A 20488-nucleotide genomic window follows, 5' to 3' on the forward strand; every position below is an offset into this window, starting at 1 on the left:
AAGAGCAATTCTCAAACTTTGTGGTCTCATAAGCCCTTTACACACTTGTGAATTACTGACACTACCAAAGAGTTGTGTTTACATAGACTATATCTATGGGTATTTATTGCACTTGAAATTCAAACTGAAACATTTGTTATATTACTTCTTCATCAATTCACTTGAAAATAGAAATAATAAACTTGTTGCATGTTAGCAGAAGTATTTTTTATACAACATGCACATATTTTACAAATTAAAGACACATTTAATGTCTGGCTTTGTAGAAGACAACTAGATTCTCCCATCTGCTTCTTCACCAATCTGTGATTGTGTCTTGTGTCATGGAATCTTTAGGAAAAAAATCACCTTATATTACATGAGAAAGCAAGATGATAAAATGTAAATAAAATTTTAGTATTATTTTGAAAATAGTTTTAACCTCCCTGGACACTTTGCAACTCATGGATGTATTCTTGCTTAAAGTACACTGACACCTGACACAAGGCTAGCTTGATCCTTCCAGGCCTTCTTCCTATAGTCTACTGTTCCTGTGACCAAGTGGATGAAATACATGTTTCTCGTGGGGAAGAGACACAACAGGTGCCCTAATGTCATTCTTAACACATACCTGCAGTCATGTCTAGATGTAGCTGTCTTAACCACCAGATAAAGATTAAAAATGCTTACTCCATTTTAAATGGGGTCAATTTTCTTTTAATAAACTAAATTTTCCCCTCAAACAATATTTGTTTAGTGTTGTCAGTTTTGGCTTTCTGTGTTTTAAGTGGCAGAGCATTGAAGATAAAGGGAAATTCTGCATTCTCAGAACAAAAGATTTTCAGAGGGAGGAGACCTGATGAGAGGTCCAGTCTAAATCTTCATTTTACAGATAAGGGGACAGAGACTCTGGAAAACAGAAGCCCTAGGGACCTTTTCTCCCTGCCGCCAGCACTCCTCTGCCGATCTCCCAAACTGTGCATCAATGCCTTTTAAGGAATTTCATAGGAAACCCTTTAAATGAAGGCAGATAAAGAAAGTCAATATTTGTACTCTGAGTATTTAGGGGTCAGGAAGGATTTGGCTTTTGACGGTAGCTGCTTCCTGTGGCTGCCATGACAGAACTAAAGCCCTGAAGAATGAAGAATCCAAAGCATCCTACAAGTCATAAATGGACAGAGTTAATTAGCTATTTTTTTCAGCTTTATATTCACTTTATATTTAACACAAAGAGTGGTCTAAGAACATACAATGAGCCTGTTTTCTTCTGCACAGATGGGCTTCATCTGTCTAACCTCAGACAAATTTGACTCCAGTCCATGAGCAGCCCTGCCAGATTGCTTATAACTTAGGTTTGAACCATAAGGTCGTTGAGTAAGGCTCATTGGTTTTCCCTGTTGAGAAATTGCCACCAATTTTGAGTTAGCTTGAAGTGCATTTCATTTCCTTTATGAGTGCTTGCTCTAGACACCAATTTATTAATTTGCCATTTCCTTCACTATTTTCCCAGCAAACATTTCTTGAAGGTTGACTTAGAGCAAGACCCAGTATTAAAAATTGTGAAGGAAATATGTTAGCATTCTGCTCTCTGCATATCATACTTTATTGTGCAATTTCTCATTGATCCGTCAGGCAATATCAACTAATCCATAAATTTTATTCTGCTAATGTAATTCTAATCAAGGGCCAAAGATTGTCCACAACTAATGGCTCATCAGATACCTGAAGAGTGTTCATCCACATTAGGATTACCCACATTGTTGTCCCACATTTAGATTCTGCCCTGTTAACTAATGTGCTATGCTTCATTTGAAGCTCAAACTGTTGGTAAAATAACCTGATAGCTTTAAATGCAGTCACTTGATACCTGTTTGGAAAAAGTACCTTTTCTCTAACAATATTAGAGAAGTAGTATAATATGGAAGTTAACAATTATTCCTCTGGAGCCAGATTGCCTGAATTTGAATCTCAAATTTGCTGACTACTTGTGTGACATTGGGCAATTTGACCACTCTGTGCCTCCCTCTTTTCATATGGAAAATGGGCAAAAAAATGGAAACCTACCTTAGGATTTTGGTGAGAGTTTAATTAATTCATCTATGTAAAATGCTTGGAGAAAGACTAAGCTATTATTTTTTTCTGAGCCTCAGAGTAAGACAAGAATAAAGAGCTCAGAGTTCAATCCCTGGTTGTTGCCTTCACTAAGGCACAGAGTACTGTTGGGAAAAGTTGTTGTTGAAACTCTGCTACCTCCATATTACTAAGGTACCTGCTCAAACAGGAGGGTACCTCTTTAACAGAATTTTAATTTGTACAGTACAGTTTTTCACCGAAAACATGATTTGAAATTTTTATAATCTATTGAATGTAAAGATGAAAATACCATAGTGCTAATGGTGTTGCCTTGTACCACCCAATACAATCTGATAGGAGAAAGCTACCTGTGCATTAGCATGACTACCTTTAAAAGAGGTAGTGTTCCACTTCTGATCCAGCTCCCTGCTAATGCACTTGGGAAAGCTGCAGAAGATGGCCCAACTACTTGAGCCCCTCCACGCATGTGGGAAACCCTGAAGAATCTCCTGGCTTCTGGCTTCAGATCAGCCCAGCTCTGACCATTGCAGCCATTGTTTTTAACTTTTATTTAATGAATATAAATTTCCAATGTACAGCTTATGGATTACAATGGCTTCCCCCCACCCCAATGACTTCCCTCCCACCCGCAACCCTCCCCTTTCCCGCTCTCTCTCCCCTTCCATTCATATCAAGATTCATTTTCAATTCTCTTTATATACAGAAGATCAGTTTAGTATACATTAAGTAAAGATTTCAACAGTTTGCACCCACATAGAAACACAAAGTGAAAAATACTGTTTGAGTACTCATTATAGCATTAAATCACAATGTACAGCACATTAAGGACAGAGATCCTACATGAGGAGTAAGTGCACAGTGACTCCTCTTGTTGACTTTACAAACTGACACTCCTGTTTATGGCATCAGTAATCTCCCTATGCTCAGTCATGAGTTTCCAAGGCTATGGAAGCCTTTTGAGTTCACCAACTCTTATCATATTTAGACAAGGTCATAGTCAAAATGGAAGTTCGCCTCCCTTCAGAGAAAGGTACCTCCTTCTTTTATGACCTGTTCTTTCCACTGGGATCTCACTCATGGAGATCTTTCATTTAGGTCATTTTTTTTTTTTTTTTTTTTTTTTTGCCAGAGTGTCTTGGCTTTCCATGCCTAAATACTCTCATGGGCTTTTCAGCCGGATCCAAATGCCTTTAGGGCTGATTCTGAGGCCAGAGTGCTGTTTAGGACATCCGCCATTCTATGAGTCCATTGCAGCCATTTGTGGAGAGAACCAGCAGATGGGAGATCTCTCTCTGTCTCTCCCTCTCTCTCTGTAACTCTGCCTTTCAAATAAATAAATATATCTTTAAAACAATAACTGAAATGAGTAACTAGTTAGTAATCCTTTCAGCACACAAACTCTGAGAGTATCAGGCTGCTAGTATAGATATAAAAGACTAGAAAAGAGGCGGCTGCTATGCCTACCAGTTAAGATATCATTTGGGACACCTGTGTTCCATATCGGAGTGTCCGGGTTCATGTCCCCAGCTCTGTACCCAAATCCCACTTCCTACAAATGCACCCTGAGAGGCAGCAGGGAACAGCTCAAGTACTTGGGTCCCTGTCACCTACATGAGAAATCCATATTGAGTTCCAGGCTCCCAGTTTCAACCTGGCTCAGCTCCAGCTATTGTGGGCATTTGGGAATTGAACCAGCAGAAATGAGTTCTCTGTTATCCACCCCCCCCCCACCTTTGAAACAAATGAAATAAATAAATATATTTTTCCAAAAGAAGTTCAGGTTGAATCCATCCACCACTTGTCCATGTTCTTAGCTTGCCTGGCATCAACAGAACTCCTTTGTGCTGGCCAGTACAGCCATGTATCATCTATTCTGTCAGGCCTGATGTCCCCTTTGCCTGAAGTGTTGTTTGATTCCTAGATTTTCTATCTGTAAAATTTCTTTGCATCCTTTTCAGTTTTCCTATCTTTTGTCTCACAGCACTGCCTGAGGAACACAACAGGAGAACATTGTGAAAAATGTCTAGATGGTTACATCAGCGATTCCATCAGGGGACCACCTCAGTTCTGCCAGCCATGTCCCTGTCCCCTTCCTCACTTGGCCAAGTAAGTCCTAAAGGAAGACAATGTTCTTCTAATGTTTATCCCCCTGTGATGTCCTAGCCAGGATTCCGAGGTTCATCCACAGTAAGATTGAATACCTCATACTGGAGTGAGACTGGAAAGATGAAGGGAAGGTTTCTAAATAAGCTTTTGGGGAACCATGAGCATTTGCAGTATAAGTGATAAGTCTATTCACAGAATATTGGAATGCATCATAGTATCAATGAATTCTCCCAAGTTTTATAAGCAAAGCTACTTCATCTTTTCTTGGCTATCCTTTGACCTAAAGAAATCACTACTGGTAATGCCAACAGAGTCATTATAATGAAATATTTGCAACAGTATTGGTTCTCCTTGCCTTTCACAGAATAGTCATTTCCATACAAGTGGCGGGAAAATATGTTTTCTAATCAGAATTAGAACACAAACAGATGCATACTTTAGGAAAATCAACTCATAGAATTTTTCTGAGAAAACTAATTCTTGCTTCTGGCTCTTTTGACCCAGTTGAGAACTTAAACAGAACAGGTATACCACTTAATAGAATTCTTTTCAGACATATAGTATCTTGTCAAGTCATGAGTGGCCATTTTATTGACTTAAAAATGACAATATGCAGAATTTAAATTGTATAGTGGCATTTGGTTTTTCAAATATCAACCGATTTTCTGACGTGAATAGCTGACCTACAATCAATTCAATCCTAGCACTAAGTTCCCAGGGTCAATGCAGACGGCACAAGGTTAGGGGTTCAGTTGCATCAGACTTTCTTCACTTCAGGTGTCCTGGGATCCACAGGCTACCCAAACTTCTGCCCAGAAAACTACAAAGTTGTAGATTCCCTTTTAACCCATCCCTAGGGTTCAAGTTCCCTAGAATGACTCACAGAACTAAGAAGTTGCTATTCTTATGATTATAGATTTATTATAATGCATAAAATCCAGAAAGAGCCAAACAGAAGCAATGCACAGAGCAAAACAAGGAGGCGTGGGGATGGGGAGAGGGTGCAGAGCTCTCGTCCCTTGCAGGAGCACCACTCTCTCAAATCATCTGTGCCTGAACAACTCAGAAGTCCCAGACTGTGTTGTTTAAGAGGTTTTTTGTTTGTTTGTTTGTTTTATGCATTTACTTGAGAGGCAAAGAGACAGAGTGATCTTCTATCTGCAGATTCACTCCTGAAATGCCTGCAAAAACCGGTTTGGAGGCTGGGAAAGGCCAAAGCTAGGAGCCAGGAATTCAATCCAAGTCTCCCACACAGTGGCAAGAATCCAAGTACTTGAGACATCACTTACTCCTCATAAAGTGAAGATTAGCAGGAAGCTGGATTGAAGGCAGAACTCGGACTCAAACCAGGTCCCACATTGGAATCCCAACCAGAGTCTTAACTGCTATGCTAAACATTGGTCTCTGGGGTTCTAGAGTTTTTACTCTCTGGTGCAGTGAGTTAAGCTGCCAAGTGCAGTGTCAGCATCCCATGTGGGTGCTGGTTTGAGTCCCAGCTGCTCCACTTTCTATCCAACTCACTGCTAATGATCTGGGAAAATAGCAGAGGATGTCCCAAGTGCTTGGGCCCCTGCACCCGCGTGGGAGACACAGGAGATGCTCCTGGCTCCTGGCTTTCCATATGGCCTAGCCCCAGCTATCGCAGCCATTTGGGGAGTGAACTAGTAGATAAAAGATCTCTCTTTCTCTTTCTGTGTGTGTGTGTGTGTGTGTGTGTCCCTCCTCTTTCTCTCTGTAACTCTGACTTTCAAATATATAAATAAATCTTTTCTAAAAAATGAAGACTCCTTCCATTGGCATGATTTCTGAAGTCCTTGGTCAGTTTGGTCACTGGCGACTGAACTCAATCTCCAGTTCCTCTCCCCTGCCTGGAGGTTGGGAGGGTGATGTTGAAAGTTCCAACCTTCTAATCACATTGTCAGGCCCTCTGGGACCAGCTTCCATTCTGAAGCTATCTGGGGGTCCATCTCCAACATCACCTCATTAGCATCAACTCAGGGATGATCAAAAGAAGCTTGTTACAAACAACAGAAGGCAGCCTTATCACTTGGGAAATTGCAAGGGTGACAGAAGCCCTGTGCTAAGAACCAGGGACAAAGAGCAGATACAAGTAAGCACACCACAGGTGGAAAGAGGAAGCAACCTAGGTTCGTATTGCTATTTGGACAATTGCTATTTTGACCCTGGTCAGGTTCCTCTCTCCCTCTGCCTCACTTTCCATGGGGTGTGAGGTTAAGGAGATGAGGGTCAGATTTTAGCTCTGTATCTTGATTCCTGTACCTGCTTTGGATCTCAGTGCTTTCCTTGGTAATCCAATCTGGGTGTAGGGATCTCTGTCAGTGCCTTGTATGTGGAAGGTGTAGCAGATGTTGGCTTTGCTGAACACATAACATTGTATTTTTTCTAATACTTGTATTTCATCTTTTCCAGGCACTGTTTCAAGTGTTTGGCTGTAATATCTATGTTAACTGACAGCTAATATAAGGATCACATTAAGTAAGGCACGTAAAGTGACTTTTTAAAAGCCTGACTCTCTATCACACACATCTGTACTCACATACTCACTTGTAAAAGAGGAGGTGACAACCAGATGTCCCCCTAATTTTTTCCTATCTTTTAAACCAATATTAACTAACATTTCCCCTAATGGCTTGTGAGATGTTCAGATCCTGTGACCATTTTGACAACAAAGAACTCAGGCGTTTCACAGCCCTCTGTTCCTTTAGAAACCATTAAGCTGCCTCAGAACTTGCTGGGTGATTTTTCATGTCTGATAGTATTAATAATGTGTGCAAAATGGATGGCACTGATGGCAAGAGCAGAAAATGCAAATTAAATGTTCTGTTATTTTCACTCAAGGCTGCTCTGATTTATGGGCTCCCTTTGCCTCATCTAGGTATAATCTTTAATTGTCCGTTAATATTCTGCTCTTAAACATTAACTGCATCTGATGAGATGTTTAGCATCTCTGCTTTTGCCATGGTATGGATATTTTGTTAAATATATCTACCCCCAACTTCCTATTATAAAGGGTCTCACTCATTCTCCCATTACAAACCAGAAACTTGCCACTGGGAGAGTCTCCTGTCCTGGGAGAGGAAACAGGTTCAAATGCTCCCAGGACACCATTTCAGGGCCAGTGTTGTGGCTCTGCAGGTTAAGCTGTCACATGGGACTCCCTCATCTTGTATCAGAAGGCAGGTTCAAGTCCTGGCTCCTCCACTTCCAATTTAGTTTCCTGCTATCACGAGTGGGAAGGCAGCAGGTGATAGGTGAAGTCCTCAGGCTCCTGTCAATCATCTGGGAAACACGGATGGAGTTCCAGACCCCTAGCTTTGGCCTGGCTCAACCCTGTTGTGGGCTTTTGAGAAGTGAACTAATGGATGGAAGATTCTTTCTCTCTCTCTCTCTCTCTCTCTCTCTCTGTCACTTTGCCTTTCAAATGAATAAATACATGTTTAGGGGGGAAAAGTATCAACATCGCTATCTGTGGTTGTGTGTGTGTGTGTGAGAGAGAGAGAGAGAGGGAGGGAGGGAGGGAGAGAGAGAGAGAGAGGAGATCCAGAGTTCAAAGCAGCAGTTGAGGGACTTGGGAATGTGCTCCAAAGGTGGGCACATCATGGTAGATATGGAAACTGAAGTCTCTATAACACAGGTTCCAGGTTTTAAAATGTGCTGAAAATTAAAACAAAGACACAAATATGCCATGTCTAAGGAAACATTGGGTGGAAATAGGGAGAAATTGGGAACGGTTTGAGAGACCTTCTCTTGAGATTTTACAGATTTTTCTCTGCAATAGCAAAAGCTGTACTTCCTCAGTCTCTAGGGTTAAAATCTGTGGTCATTGGACTGAATAAATTTGCTTAAATCCTAGGAAGTGCTAACCTTTGATCTGGCCTGTTATTAAGTTGACAAATCCTAAATACTAGTCTGATATCTTATCAAAATTCAAATGCCCCATTGCCTCTTTCAGCTTCTTTCTAATACTCATATTACTTGCTTTCTATAAAAATGAAGTGACAGGACTTTTCAGAAGGACTCCTAGTATGGGATGGATATGGTGTGGCACAGATGTTAAGATGCCATGGAGTGCCAGGGTTCAAGTCCCTGCCCTGCTTCCCCTCCAGTGCCCTGCTGGTACACACCCTGGGATATAGTAGGTGATGGTTCAGTGGTTAGGATCCTGTCACCCAAGTAGGAGACCCGGATGGAGATCTATACTCCTGGCTTCAGCCTGTCTATCCCTGACTTTTGTGGGCAACTGGGGAGTGAACCAGAACATAGAAAATCCATGTGTGTTTGTGTTTTGCTCTGCCTTTAAAAGCAATCGCTAAATTAAAGAAAGACACCCAGCATGGAATCAGAATTAGACCTGAAAAGTCCATGAATTGAGGCCACAGTCCCAGAATTTGGATTTCCAGTTCCAGTAGCCACATCAGTAAGCAAGGAAATAATGCTTGAAGGAATAAAGCAAGCTAAGGGTGGAACCTATTTTTCTTTATGTTCCCTAAGGGTTTTCCAAGTGCAAAACACATCCCTCAACTTGAAGGGGGCACCACAGTGGTTGGAGTGGGCTGAGAAAGGTGCAGAGTTTCAATTTTCCTAGTCAAAAATAGATAAGCCAAGAAAACATTAACAGTTAATGCCGATGACGAACAAAAATGAAACCTCAATGGCCGCTGTAGCAACCAATGGCTGTTTAGTTTCCCCAAGATCTGTAAGCATTGAGTTCATTTACTTATATTGAGGTTGGCCAGACAATCTCCATGTCTCCCTGTAGCTATGCCAAGTGCTCCAGTTAAGGAAAATGTCTTCTCCTTGAAACAGTAGGGCATCAGCTAAAGGCAGACAATGGCTGACGTCCCCAGAAGATATGCCAACCCTCAAGGTGTGGGCAGGCTGCGGGCTGGGACACCTCCAGCCAAAATGCATGGGAAGGGGTTAGCTCACGCTTCATGCACTTCCCCTGACAGTGTTTCTCTAAGCAGGCTGAGGAGGGAGATGTAAAATAAAGAGCCAGATGAATGCAATTTCACTGGAGTGTTTTTACCATACTGTTAGAGAAAATAAATTGTGGTTATTGCCTTTCACTGGGAAGCACATATTGTTTTCTGACTGATTTTATAAACATCTGCAGACAAAGCAAACACATCCATTTGCATTCCTCCAAAGAACATTAGGGTAAAATTGCTGATACACGCAGGAACGTGAGAGCGGCAGGTCACACTCCATTGATTATAGAGTACCTGAGCCAAAGCTAATTTCAAAGTCTTTAAAATATCTTGCGCTCTCTCCTCTCCCTCTGTCTCTCTGTCACACACACACACACACACACTCACACTCACACTATTTTTTCTTTCCTGTGTTCTAATTGTATTATCATTAAAAAGAAAAAGAAAAAGAAGGAAAGGAAAGGGCGCGACCCCATGGACTTTCACTGACTGAGCCTTGCTTTGTGACTTTGAACAACTCCAAACAGCCCCTGCACCCTTATCCCCAACCTTTAAGGCGTACCTGGAAGAAATCAAGGTTCTGTTGAGGTTATGCAGTATGGCTTAAGACAGATTCCTGACCTTTAAAAGAAGAGAGAATATTGGGAAAATATGGGAAAGTTTTTTTAAGATTTATTTATTTGAGAGTCATAGTTACCCAGAGAAAGCAAAGAGACACACAGAGATAAAAAGATCTTCCACCTACTGGTTCACTCCCCAGATGGCTGCAATGGCTTGGCCTAGGCCAGGCCGAAGCTAGGATACAGGAGCTTCATCCGGGTCTCCCACGTGGGTGTAGGGGCTGAAGCACTTGGCCCATCTTCAGCTGCTTTCCCAGGTGCATTAACAGAGAGCTGGATTGGAAGTGAAGCAGACAGGACTCGAACCAGCACCCATATGAGATGCCGACATTGCAGGAAGTTGCTTTACCCACTACGCCACAACTCTGGCCACAGAGAAATTTTCAAACATAGAAATAATAATCAGGAAATTCACATATAAATCTAAAATTGCAGGTTGCTTTTGTTTATTTTATTTCTGACTTTGGAATTTGTATTTTAGACTTGTATGAGAAATACTACACATATTTGTATATATTCTGATATGCCACAAATTCCCACTGCTTCAAACAAAAATAATGGAGCCCCTCTGGGGAGAAACAAGCTAGAAGGAGCTGGGAAATGGCCCTGCTCATTTCTGTCTGGGCCTGCTGGTCCAAGCTTTCTGGTAAGGGAAGGATTGAATCGAAATGTAGAGGGAAAATGATCACAGCTGTTGGAACTTAAAGGTCATCTAGGTAGTGATGATCTGAGCAACAGTTAAGCCAGTCTCTTCAGCGATGTGTGCAGCTGGCTTCTAACATTCACCTACAATTGCAGTTTTGCAGAATCCTGCTACAGGAAAAACGGAGCTGTTCGGTGTATCTGTCACGAAAACTACGCTGGACCTAACTGTGAAAGGTAGGCTGATAAAATCCTCTATTTTCCAGGTGTATCAAAGGAAGCTTTCCGTCTCTCACACACATCAGCTCTGCCTTGTTCCTATTCTTTTTTTTTTTTTTTTTTTTTTTTTTTTTGACAGGCAGAGTGGACAGTGAGAGAGAGAGACAGAGAGAAAGGGCTTCCTCTTTTTCCATTGGTTCACCCCTCAATGGCTGCTGCAGCTGGCACACTGTGGCCAGCGCACTGCACTGATCCGAAGCCAGGAGCCAGGTGCTTCTCCTGGTCTCCCATGCAGGTGCAGGGCCCAAGGACTTGCACCATCCTCCACTGCACTCCCGGGCCAAAGCAGAGAGCTGGCCTGGAAGAGGGGCAACCGGGACAGAATCCGGCACCCCGACTGGGACTAGAACCAGGTGTGCCGGCGCCACAGGCATGCCTTGTTCCTAGTCAGTGGGTCCTGAAGTAGATGTTTAAGAGGAGGCACTGGGGGGCCACATTTCAGAGCCCCTTGGGGGAACCTTCTCCAAACATGCCCCAGACATTGCTGTAGGCTTGTTCTCCCCCGGGATCCTGGCTATCCTCACATTCAGGATAAATGAGGCAGGAAAGGAAAATGGGAGTATGTGTATGTGTATTTTGAGAAAATTTGCTAGAAATTTTTGGCAATACTCCTCTCTCTCCATTGTTGAAAACCAGTACTACAGTTAATGATCTGGAAAAAAAAAGAGTGCAGCTTCCTGGGTAAACAAAAAGGAAACTCTCAACCACTGGTAGAGCAATAAATTGAAAAAAGCACTAATTTATTATTTAACCCATTCTCACCCCATCTCCTGAAAAGCAGAGTCCACCAGGGGGAGGACGTTCTGAATCCCTCTTTGGTATTTACACGGGCCTCTTTTCGAAATTGCTCTGGGCTTTGCTCACACAAGACAGGCTTGGCCAATTCAGGAAGTTTCCCATTCACCCCACCTGCTAGCTGCTCAGTGTTCTAAAATGGCTCTCCCTGAAGGAGACTCACAAACCGATCTTCCTACTTCTAACAGAGATGCCTGTGACAGTGGCCTCATCGTTGTGTTTAAGCAGAAGGAAGCATGAAGACAGGGAGGGTAGAAGGGTGAGGAGGCGCTTGTCAGCACCTACCCACACAGCTGCTGGTGGCCTCCTCAGTCACAGCACACCAATTGCAGGCCCTGCATAGGGCTCACAAATTCAGCCTGGGCCCCAAGACCTAAGCCTTACATTACAAGCACTCCTGTTTCCAAAGAAACCACCTTCCACGTCTCCCAGAGTAGTTTGGGCACTTTTTGTAGAAGTCAGTGTCTGTGCTACAGAGAAAACCTCTGCATGGTTACGATGACTATTAAATGTGCATAATTCTCACCAAAAGGTTATGGAATTTTTCCATTGTTGTTGTTTTTCATAAGAGGGAAAGGGAAAGTTGAGAGCCACCTGAATTTCATCCATTAGGAGGGACTGACAGAGATGATCAGATTACATCGGGTTGATGATTGATGTTTGTGACAAGCAGTTCTCTCTCTCTTTACTTCAGAAGGCAGGAATAGGAGGCACGTGATGTGCTCATTTTCTGGCTCAGTGGGGGTCTGAGCAGATTGTTAATGGGCCAGAGATGGAGCTTTTTTCTCCTGAGAGTCTGAGGATAAACTCAGTTCAGCTTGATAACAGCAGAGCGGCACTGCTAATGGATGTTCAGTGGCTCCCATGAGGGAGTTAGTGGCCTTTGGTAGAACCCTGCTGACCAAATGCATGGCCTCCCAGAGGTGAAAAAGCCTGGGCCCTAAGGATGCCGTTCTGCAAAATAGCACAGGGGCCCAGGGGAGGGCTCTGTGGGCAACAGTGACCCCATCCCTGGCACAGGATACCATGCCCAGGCTGGACATGGGATTGGACAGAATGAACCCCTCCACCCACATCAGAGGCTCATGGGATCTGCCATTCTCCAGTAAGACTGGGTTAGCCCTGGTCCTTATCGTGGTCCTGGAATGGTAGGATCTAGAAAAGAACACTCGTTTGGAAAGCAGCAGTGGTGCTTAAAAAAAAAAAAAAGCTTTGGCATTGGCCTGGCTAATCACCAGTTTGTCATCCTCCTAGACAAGTTAGTGATCTAAGTGCCAGTTTCCATTTCTACAGAAAGGAGCAAATGAGAACACCCACCTCATAGATCTTTTGTGAGAGAACACTGTAATGCTTTTAGGCTGGCACCTGGCATTTAATCAGTGCTCAATAAAAATTAACTGATGACAACACAAGTCATTGTCATCACTGTCCAAGTTCTGCCACTGGGAAAAGCTGGCCCATTTCCCTAAATCTCAGTTTATTTAGCTAGACAGTGTGGCTTCAAACTAAACAGTGCCATTTCGTATCTCTGGGATCTTCCTATGTCAGCCCCACAACCACAGTGAGGCAAGGTTGTGTCTTGTCTTTTGGCAGGTGATGGTGGTGATGGGACTTGTCTAAAGATGGGGGAAGCAGGATTGGAAGTTTGGCTTCAAAGCCTGGATTCTTTCTGTTGTCCAACAACCCCCCAAACTAGTTGGAGGAGTTGCTGTAGAACCCCCAAACTGGGTCCACTCACCCAATACAGAGAAAGCCAATCACTGACATCAGGGTAGTGGAAGAAAGTAGATGTTTATGGGCAAACCACAGACCAAGGAGCCAGTCAGCTATTGCTTAATTCCTGGGCTCCTCAAGAAGTTAGGGGTGAAGCTTCTCACAGGTTGAAATTGGGCCTGAGAGGTACATAATCAGCTCGTCCAAGTTCCTGGTTGGTCAGTGTGCTCGGGACCTTCCTTTGATTGGCCAGTGATGCTGAGCTCTTTGGGGAATTTGTGGTGGCCAAGTGGGCTCCTGTTGGTCATGGGGTTACATGAAGGTGACAGTTGCATTCTGCCTGAACCTGGAACTCCCTTAAACAAACCCTTCTGGACAAAAAGACCAGAGGTTCTTTTCTAGGGAGAAGCAAATGACTCCTTGAGTCCAGTGATAAGAAGCTTGTAAGGCTAGCTGGATCACTCCCTCAAGTCAGTGAATTCCTTTTGATAACAGACAGGCAAGAACATCTTGGCCTAAGGGAGACAGACAAGAGGCTGGGTCTTGCTTTTACATAATAGGGGTTCCATTTCATTTCCTTGTCTCAATCCTGCTTTTCTCAGTGGTCTTCTTAAGGATCTTCTATGGTAAAGAGTCTATTAAAGTTAATCAGTTCTTCTGTATATTAAGATAATGGAAAATGAATCTTGATGTGGATGGAAGGGGAGAGGGAGTGGGAAAGGGGAGGGTTGTGGGTGGGAGGGACGGTATGGGGGGGGAAGCCATTGTAACCCATGAGTCGTACTTTGGAAATTTATATTCATTAAATAAAAGATAAAAAAAAATAAAGTTAATCAGTGAGATGAGGCTCTGCTGTGCAGGGAACAATGGCTGATCTATAAAAAGAGTCTTGACAGGAGGCAGCATATACAAAAGGGCTGGAAGTAAACATCCTTTCTAAGACTTCCTCTGCATGGCAAGGGACCGTTGAACAACTTTCTCTGCCACTTCTTCCCCGTGCTGTCCACTCTTTCTCACTCCCTACCCCCTTTGACAGGAATGTACTGAGGTCTTTCACAATCCAGGGTGGAGCAGGTCAGAATGCAGATCTATCTAAGACACAGGCTTTGTCCTTAGGGAACTTCAAGCTAGAGGAGGAGACTGAAAATCATCCTTTGCAAGGCTGGGGGAAAAAAAGGAAATGTAAACAGAAAGACAAGCAAAGTCTACTCAAGAGACTAGGATTTCTTTCCCATGGAGGGCCTGGTTCCTCTAGCAGGAGGTTACCTGGGTTGCTTTGATTTGCATTTGACCCTGGGGCCAAGAGGGGAGGGTTTCTCTTGGGAATGTCTCAGTCAACTTCTCAAGTTGTCTGAATTAAGCTTCCCCTAATCCATGTTTTCAGTGTGTTTGTGAACTTGGACCTCTCCCCCAGAGCTTTGCAAAATATGCGACTGATTTGTATGGCTATCTATTTCAAACAAAAGTAAAAAGTAGTCTAAACTAAAAGACTCTAGGTCTTCCTGAACTTAGACATCATGTCATCAACTGGTGGTTTTTAAATGTGTGTATAAGGATCTCTTGAGATCTTTGGATTCCTGAACCTTCCCCAAGCTCCCCTCCAGCACCCGCTGACAAAGAACATCTAGGGGGAAGGCCAGGGAACCATCTTTTGGCTGCTCATTGGGTTCTCATGAGCCAGGGCGCTCCCTGTTTTGTGAAAAGCTGATTTGTGATTCCTCAACCTTCAATACCACACCCACTGGTAGGAAATATTTATCACATTGTAGCCTAAGAGCCTCTGGTGTTCTCAGAAATATTCGGTGGGGGAGAAGGGAGGCTCATGGGTTCTCGGAGAATATTTTCTTAGTTCTATGTTGAATTTCCATGATAATCTTGAGGGAATGTTCACAAAAATGTGTTTGGGATTTTATAACAAGAAAAGATCTGCCTCAGTGCTATGGAGAAAATAATAAGGATGACACGTGTCAATGACACATTAGAGGCAGTTGGAGGTCGCATGACATGACGTCAAGGCATTGTGAATTGGTGAGAAGAATGAGTCATCAGCACACAACAGGATATGCATGCATGTAGATCTTTATCACATCATGCTGCAAGTGGCCATCAGTGGCAGCAAGACACCATTCATTGTCCTAAATTAATGTTGGAAATTTGGATTTGATTATTGCCTTGGTGTGAATCCTGGCTCTAGCTCCTGACTCCAACTTCCTGCTAGTTCGGACCCTGAGAAGCAGCTGTGATGCCAGAAATGACTGGGTTCTGGCCACCCACATAGGAAACCTGGATTGAATTCCTAGCTCCCAACTTCAATCCCTGGGCCCAGGCCCAGGGCCATTGTGGAGAGCTGAGAAATGAATCGGTAGATGGGCGCTCTCTTTTTCTCCCTTTGAAATTAAAAATAAAAGACATACGTAGTGATGAGAGCCAGGCTTTTATTCCCCTTTCTGTCCCCCATAACACTAAGGTCCATGCTTCTTAATCTGCCCTGGCCCCTGCCTGTTTCTTCTCTATAGTCATTCTCATCTCAGCAAAATGAAAACCTGTGGCCCAGAGGAGACTTGAGTCAGTGCATAGGTCTTATAGTCAGATTTTGGCCATTCTCATTCTCATCTCAGTGTGCCTTTCACTCTGCAACTAAGTAGCAAACCTTAAGCATGAGGACTCTGAATCTCAGAGCCATGAGGAGACTTGATCTCAAGCCATACAATTGGTGAGTGATATTTCCAAAACCAAAGCTCAGGACCCTGAGTGTTAAATCCGGGTTTCAGTTGACAAACATATGGTCTCAATGCCTTTGTTCCATATTACCTGCCACAGCAGTTCTAATAGTATACTTTCATCTATTGAGTTTTGTGGTAGAATGAAAAATGTGCAAAGACTTCATGATGCTTTTTCACATGGATCCTGTTGCTTAAGGAGCAAGAGAGAAGAATGGGGGCAAATTAGAGCTAACTCAAAGCGACCTTAAAATTCAAACAAGAAAGGCAAAATAGAGCACCATTAGAGATGATGATAGTGATACCAATGATAGCTATTTTGATGTTGGCCTTAATGAGGGGAAAAAAGGATAAGGAAGAGGAAAAAGAGAAAGTTAACACTTAGTGAGGCTAAATATGATGCAGATTTAGTCTAATTCTCCCTGAAGGCATCAAGTTTTTTAACTTAAGCTGTTCTGTTGTTTGCACTGAGTGCTTCTTGTGATTTGCTGTCCTATACCATGCCCTCACTGGATTCCTGCTCTCTGATCTTAAATAGGTTTTTTACATTTTCCTATCCTATTTCCCAGTCTTTCATAAAGAAATAGAGAGCATTCTTATGGCACCTACTTCATAACAGATGTTTTCCTTCTTTGCTTAACTAAATAAGATGATTTTAAGTGACAATGGCAGCTTTAGAGTGACATTCCTCCCATAAGTCTCTGTGTTCCCCATGCCAGAAGTTTAGGCACCGTTGATAAAGGCATTCAATGATGACTGCACACCCCTAGGTGGAGAAGAAGCAGAGGAAGAGGCAAGAGCTCCCCAAATTTCCAAAATAATCGTTTTCCATCAAAATTTACTTTTTTCCAAACAACGTATCTTTTGATTTTCTACTTTGCCAGAATAGAAGGATCACTAACTGAAATGAGAGTTCAGATGGCACAGTGCTGTCACTTGTGCTGTCAGTTTATCAGTTCTGTTTCCCAGGATGGATCAAGTCATTGAGAGACCTTGAAAGGAGATTGTGGAGCCAGTGCCGCAGCTCAATAGGCTAATCCTCCCCCTTGCGGCGCCGGCACACCGGGTTCTAGTCCCGGTCGGGGCGCCGGATTCTGTCCCGGTTGCCCCTCTTCCAGGCCAGCTCTCTGCTATGGCCTGGGAGTACAGTGGAGGATGGCCCAAGTGCTGCATGGGAGACCAGGAGAAGCACCTGGCTCCTGCCTTCGGATCAGCGTGGTGTGCCGGCCACGGCGGCCATTGGAGGGTGAATCAACGGCAAAAGGAAGACCTTTCTCTCTGTCTCTCTCTCTCTCACTGCCCACCCTGCCTGTCAAAAAAAAAAAAAAAAAAAGAGATTGTGGAAAAAAAAATAGGGTTAGCATAACGAGGGCCCCACTGCTGACTGGAAATCCAACTACTGTTGTTTTGTATCTTTGTTATTAGCTCTTTAAGGGCAGGGTTAGACACGTAGATAGCATTTGATTATTCAACTGTTTTACTCATTCTTTTATTAATTAGTTAGTTCATTAATACCGGACTTGTGGAGTGGAAAAAGCATTAAACCTCATGTGCCACAAGAGGTTTGAGCCCTACAGCAGAGAATAAGTCATTTAGCTTCTCTGCACACTAGACCTCTTATCGAAAAATGCAGGGGCTTATAGTGGCTATCAAGAGGTAAAGCTTTTACGCTTGTTCTGTTTGGACTACAACTTCAGAGTTGCCTCTGAATCTTTCTCAACACTCCAAGCAACTCTAAGTATATTTCTACAATAACTGAGATTCCAAATTACAGAATTGAAAAATGTGTTTTGTGGGAAACCAGGAAACAATCTATGGATATCAAATGCTGTGGAATTAAATGGAGAAAAGAAAGAAACTTGCATCTGGCCTCTGTGAACCAAAACAATCCCATCACCCTCACACTTCAAATCTCCAGCTCCACAACTGAGCTGGCAGATCTGAGATCCATTTCAGTGGGCTGAGTTTAGTATTCTGTTTGGTGAACTTCAGCAAACGGTAGTAATTCCAGCCAGCCACATGTTCCACAGAGTAAAAATGCATGTTGGCTTGGGGGCCAGAAGACCTATAAATCTGAAGGCTAGAGACGTGAGAAAGTATGACTAGCAAAACTCCCTGAAATGTCTCTTTGTGGCTTCCATGGAACTTCCATTCATCTTCTTCTTCATCATAGATCTTGATTTCTAGAACCCATGACATTGTGTGGAATTATGTTTTATTCATTTCCTGTTTTTTTCAGAACATGGGCTTTTCCCTCTTCCAGCCCCCTGTGTGTTTTCCTTCCTGTCTTCCTGCTTTTCCTGTTTCTGTCTCCTATGCCTTACACAGAGTGGACATGAATTATCTCTCTGTTGGCTGAATCTACCCATTCATTTATAGCAGCCTCAGTGTGGTCCAGGGTGGAGCGAAGGAAAGAACATCAGGTCAGAAGGTCTGGGCCTCATTCTGTGATGAAAACCAAAATCACGTCTCATCTTCAGAATGCCAGGCCTGTGTGGCCTCCCTCCCAGGTGTCTGTGGTAACTAAAGAAGCTCATATAGGTGAAGCTGTCAGATACAATGCAAACACAGAGCTTGCATTGTAGTTTGAACATGCTCCATTGTTAAAACTACACCAGAAAACTGAGACACAGGAGCAAAGGCTGGGAGAACACAGACAACATGGAGAACAGCGATTTTGTTAGGGTCCTGGAGTGACAGGTGTGAATTTTTTCATTTTCCTATTTTTCAAATTTTCAGAATCACGGTTCTCTTACTTATTTAAAGGGAAGCCTTTTAAAAAATGCAGTGTCTTATTATTACTGGCCAGCGCTCTCTGATTTTCTTGGAAAATCCTCCCTTCCTTTCCACCCCCAAGGCCAAGTCCCCAGCTCAGGCCCTCCACCCCACCCCAAACACCCCGTGCCAGCCTGCAGCCCATCCTGCAATCCGAAGCCAACACTGGCTTCCTTCACTTGCATCGCGTTCAAAACCTTCACTGATTCTCTTTCCTTTGCTCTCCTGAGCCAACATGAACTCCTCAGCCTGGCCTTAGATCCCAGGTGGTGTGACCACACGTTCTTTCCAGCCACTCCCGGGTTCTTCAGCTCCAGTTAGCCCATCTTCCACACTGGTGAAGGGGCCACAGCAAAGGAGAGGCCACACACAATCAACCAGCCACATGTGGAGTTTGACCTGTATAATACCCTTACTTACAAACTTTGAGCCAACCTTTTAAAATTGTGATTTCACATAAAAATCCAAATTTCTACTTTCTTCTTCAAAAACAGAAAGATCTGGCAATGTAAGTCTTTCTTTGCCTCAAGGCCACAGTCTAGCAACCAATGACTAGAGTCTGGCGGCAGTCACCCCATTCGGTGGGGCCCAGGGTCCCACCACTCAAAGCAGAGCCTCTGCTGGCCCAAAGGGCACCTTTGCGAAAAGCAGAGAAGGGTGTCTCCTCCTCCGAGCAAAAGCAACCCCACCCAAAGCACAACTTGGCAAGGCAAGCAAAGACTGGATGGATTTCCCTCTCCACTCTCCAACTCGGCCGAGCTCCCTCCTTATGGCCAAATAGCATGACCAGAAGCACTGGCTCTGCCCCCACTCTAATGCAGGTCGGCACCTGGCGCCTCTAGACTCATATCTAACACAGCCAAAATGATGGCCATCTGGCCCCAGTTCTTTTTATCTGTGGTACTCTCAGCTCTGCCACCTGCGCTTTGTTACCTTTGCTCAGCCACAGGATGGCTGCCAGGAGCAAAGAGTTCTACTCGCTGTCTCATCCACCAGAAGATGGAAGCAATGCCTTTCTCAACCCTGGAACGAGATTCTGAGCTCTTCTCTAACTGAATCACTCCTAAGCCAATCCCTTCCGGCTAAGATAATGCTCAGCACTTACTGGCTTAGGCTTAGTAACTTGGATAATTCATTAAAGCAAGACAGCTGGTGATTTAGACCAGTGTTTCTCAATGAAGGTGTTATTAACATTTTGGCCAGCACACTTTGTAGCTGTGCTCTGCTGATTCTTCTCACTGCAGTACATTTAACACATCTGGCCCCACCCATCGTATGCAAGCCATGCATACCAATCTCTGCCATGGCCAAAAATGCCCCATATACTAGTTCAATCCAGACACTCCTACATCTTGGGACCTGGCTAAACTGAACTACCTGTAATACAAGAGAGAGGGATGGTTCTTTAAAAAGCCTGATGAGAGAGTAGGGATGAATTCTGGGATGAGAAGCTACAACCATCCTCTGCATCTTTCTTCTATCTAGGAAAAAAGACAAAAACGAAGGAAAAACTATGAATGCTAAATGTTTAACATGTGGTATTTCCCTTCAGATGTGCTCCTGGTTACTATGGAAACCCCTTACTCGTTGGGAGTACCTGTAAGAAATGTGACTGCAGTGGAAATTCAGATCCCAACTTGATCTTTGAAGACTGTGATGAAGTCACTGGCCAGTGTAGGAATTGCTTGCGTAACACCACGGGATTCAAGTGTGAACGCTGTGCTCCTGGCTACTATGGGGATGCAAGGAGAGCCAAGAACTGTGCAGGTACAGTACTATAAATCCTGGCCAGCAGGGCCCTCTGTCAACTCTG

At 43.6% G+C, this 20488-nt stretch overlaps 1 protein-coding gene across 2 annotated transcripts in view; it reads left to right on the plus strand.

Moving 5' to 3' along the window:
- LAMA4 (laminin subunit alpha 4) overlaps positions 1–20488 on the plus strand; it is a 158027-nt gene that overhangs the window by 41978 nt on the left and 95561 nt on the right. For both annotated transcript variants that reach the window (XM_070073692.2, XM_070073687.2), the window contains exons 3-5: positions 4055–4179; positions 10550–10630; positions 20228–20442. In XM_070073692.2, coding sequence (XP_069929793.2) covers positions 4055–4179; positions 10550–10630; positions 20228–20442 — 421 coding nt within the window. The remainder of the gene's footprint in view (positions 1–4054; positions 4180–10549; positions 10631–20227; positions 20443–20488) is intronic.

This window comes from Oryctolagus cuniculus, chromosome 5 (assembly GCF_051225735.1).
Source record: "Oryctolagus cuniculus isolate XC-2025 breed Fujian yellow rabbit chromosome 5, ASM5122573v1, whole genome shotgun sequence".
NCBI classification, from domain to species: Eukaryota; Metazoa; Chordata; class Mammalia; order Lagomorpha; family Leporidae; genus Oryctolagus; species Oryctolagus cuniculus.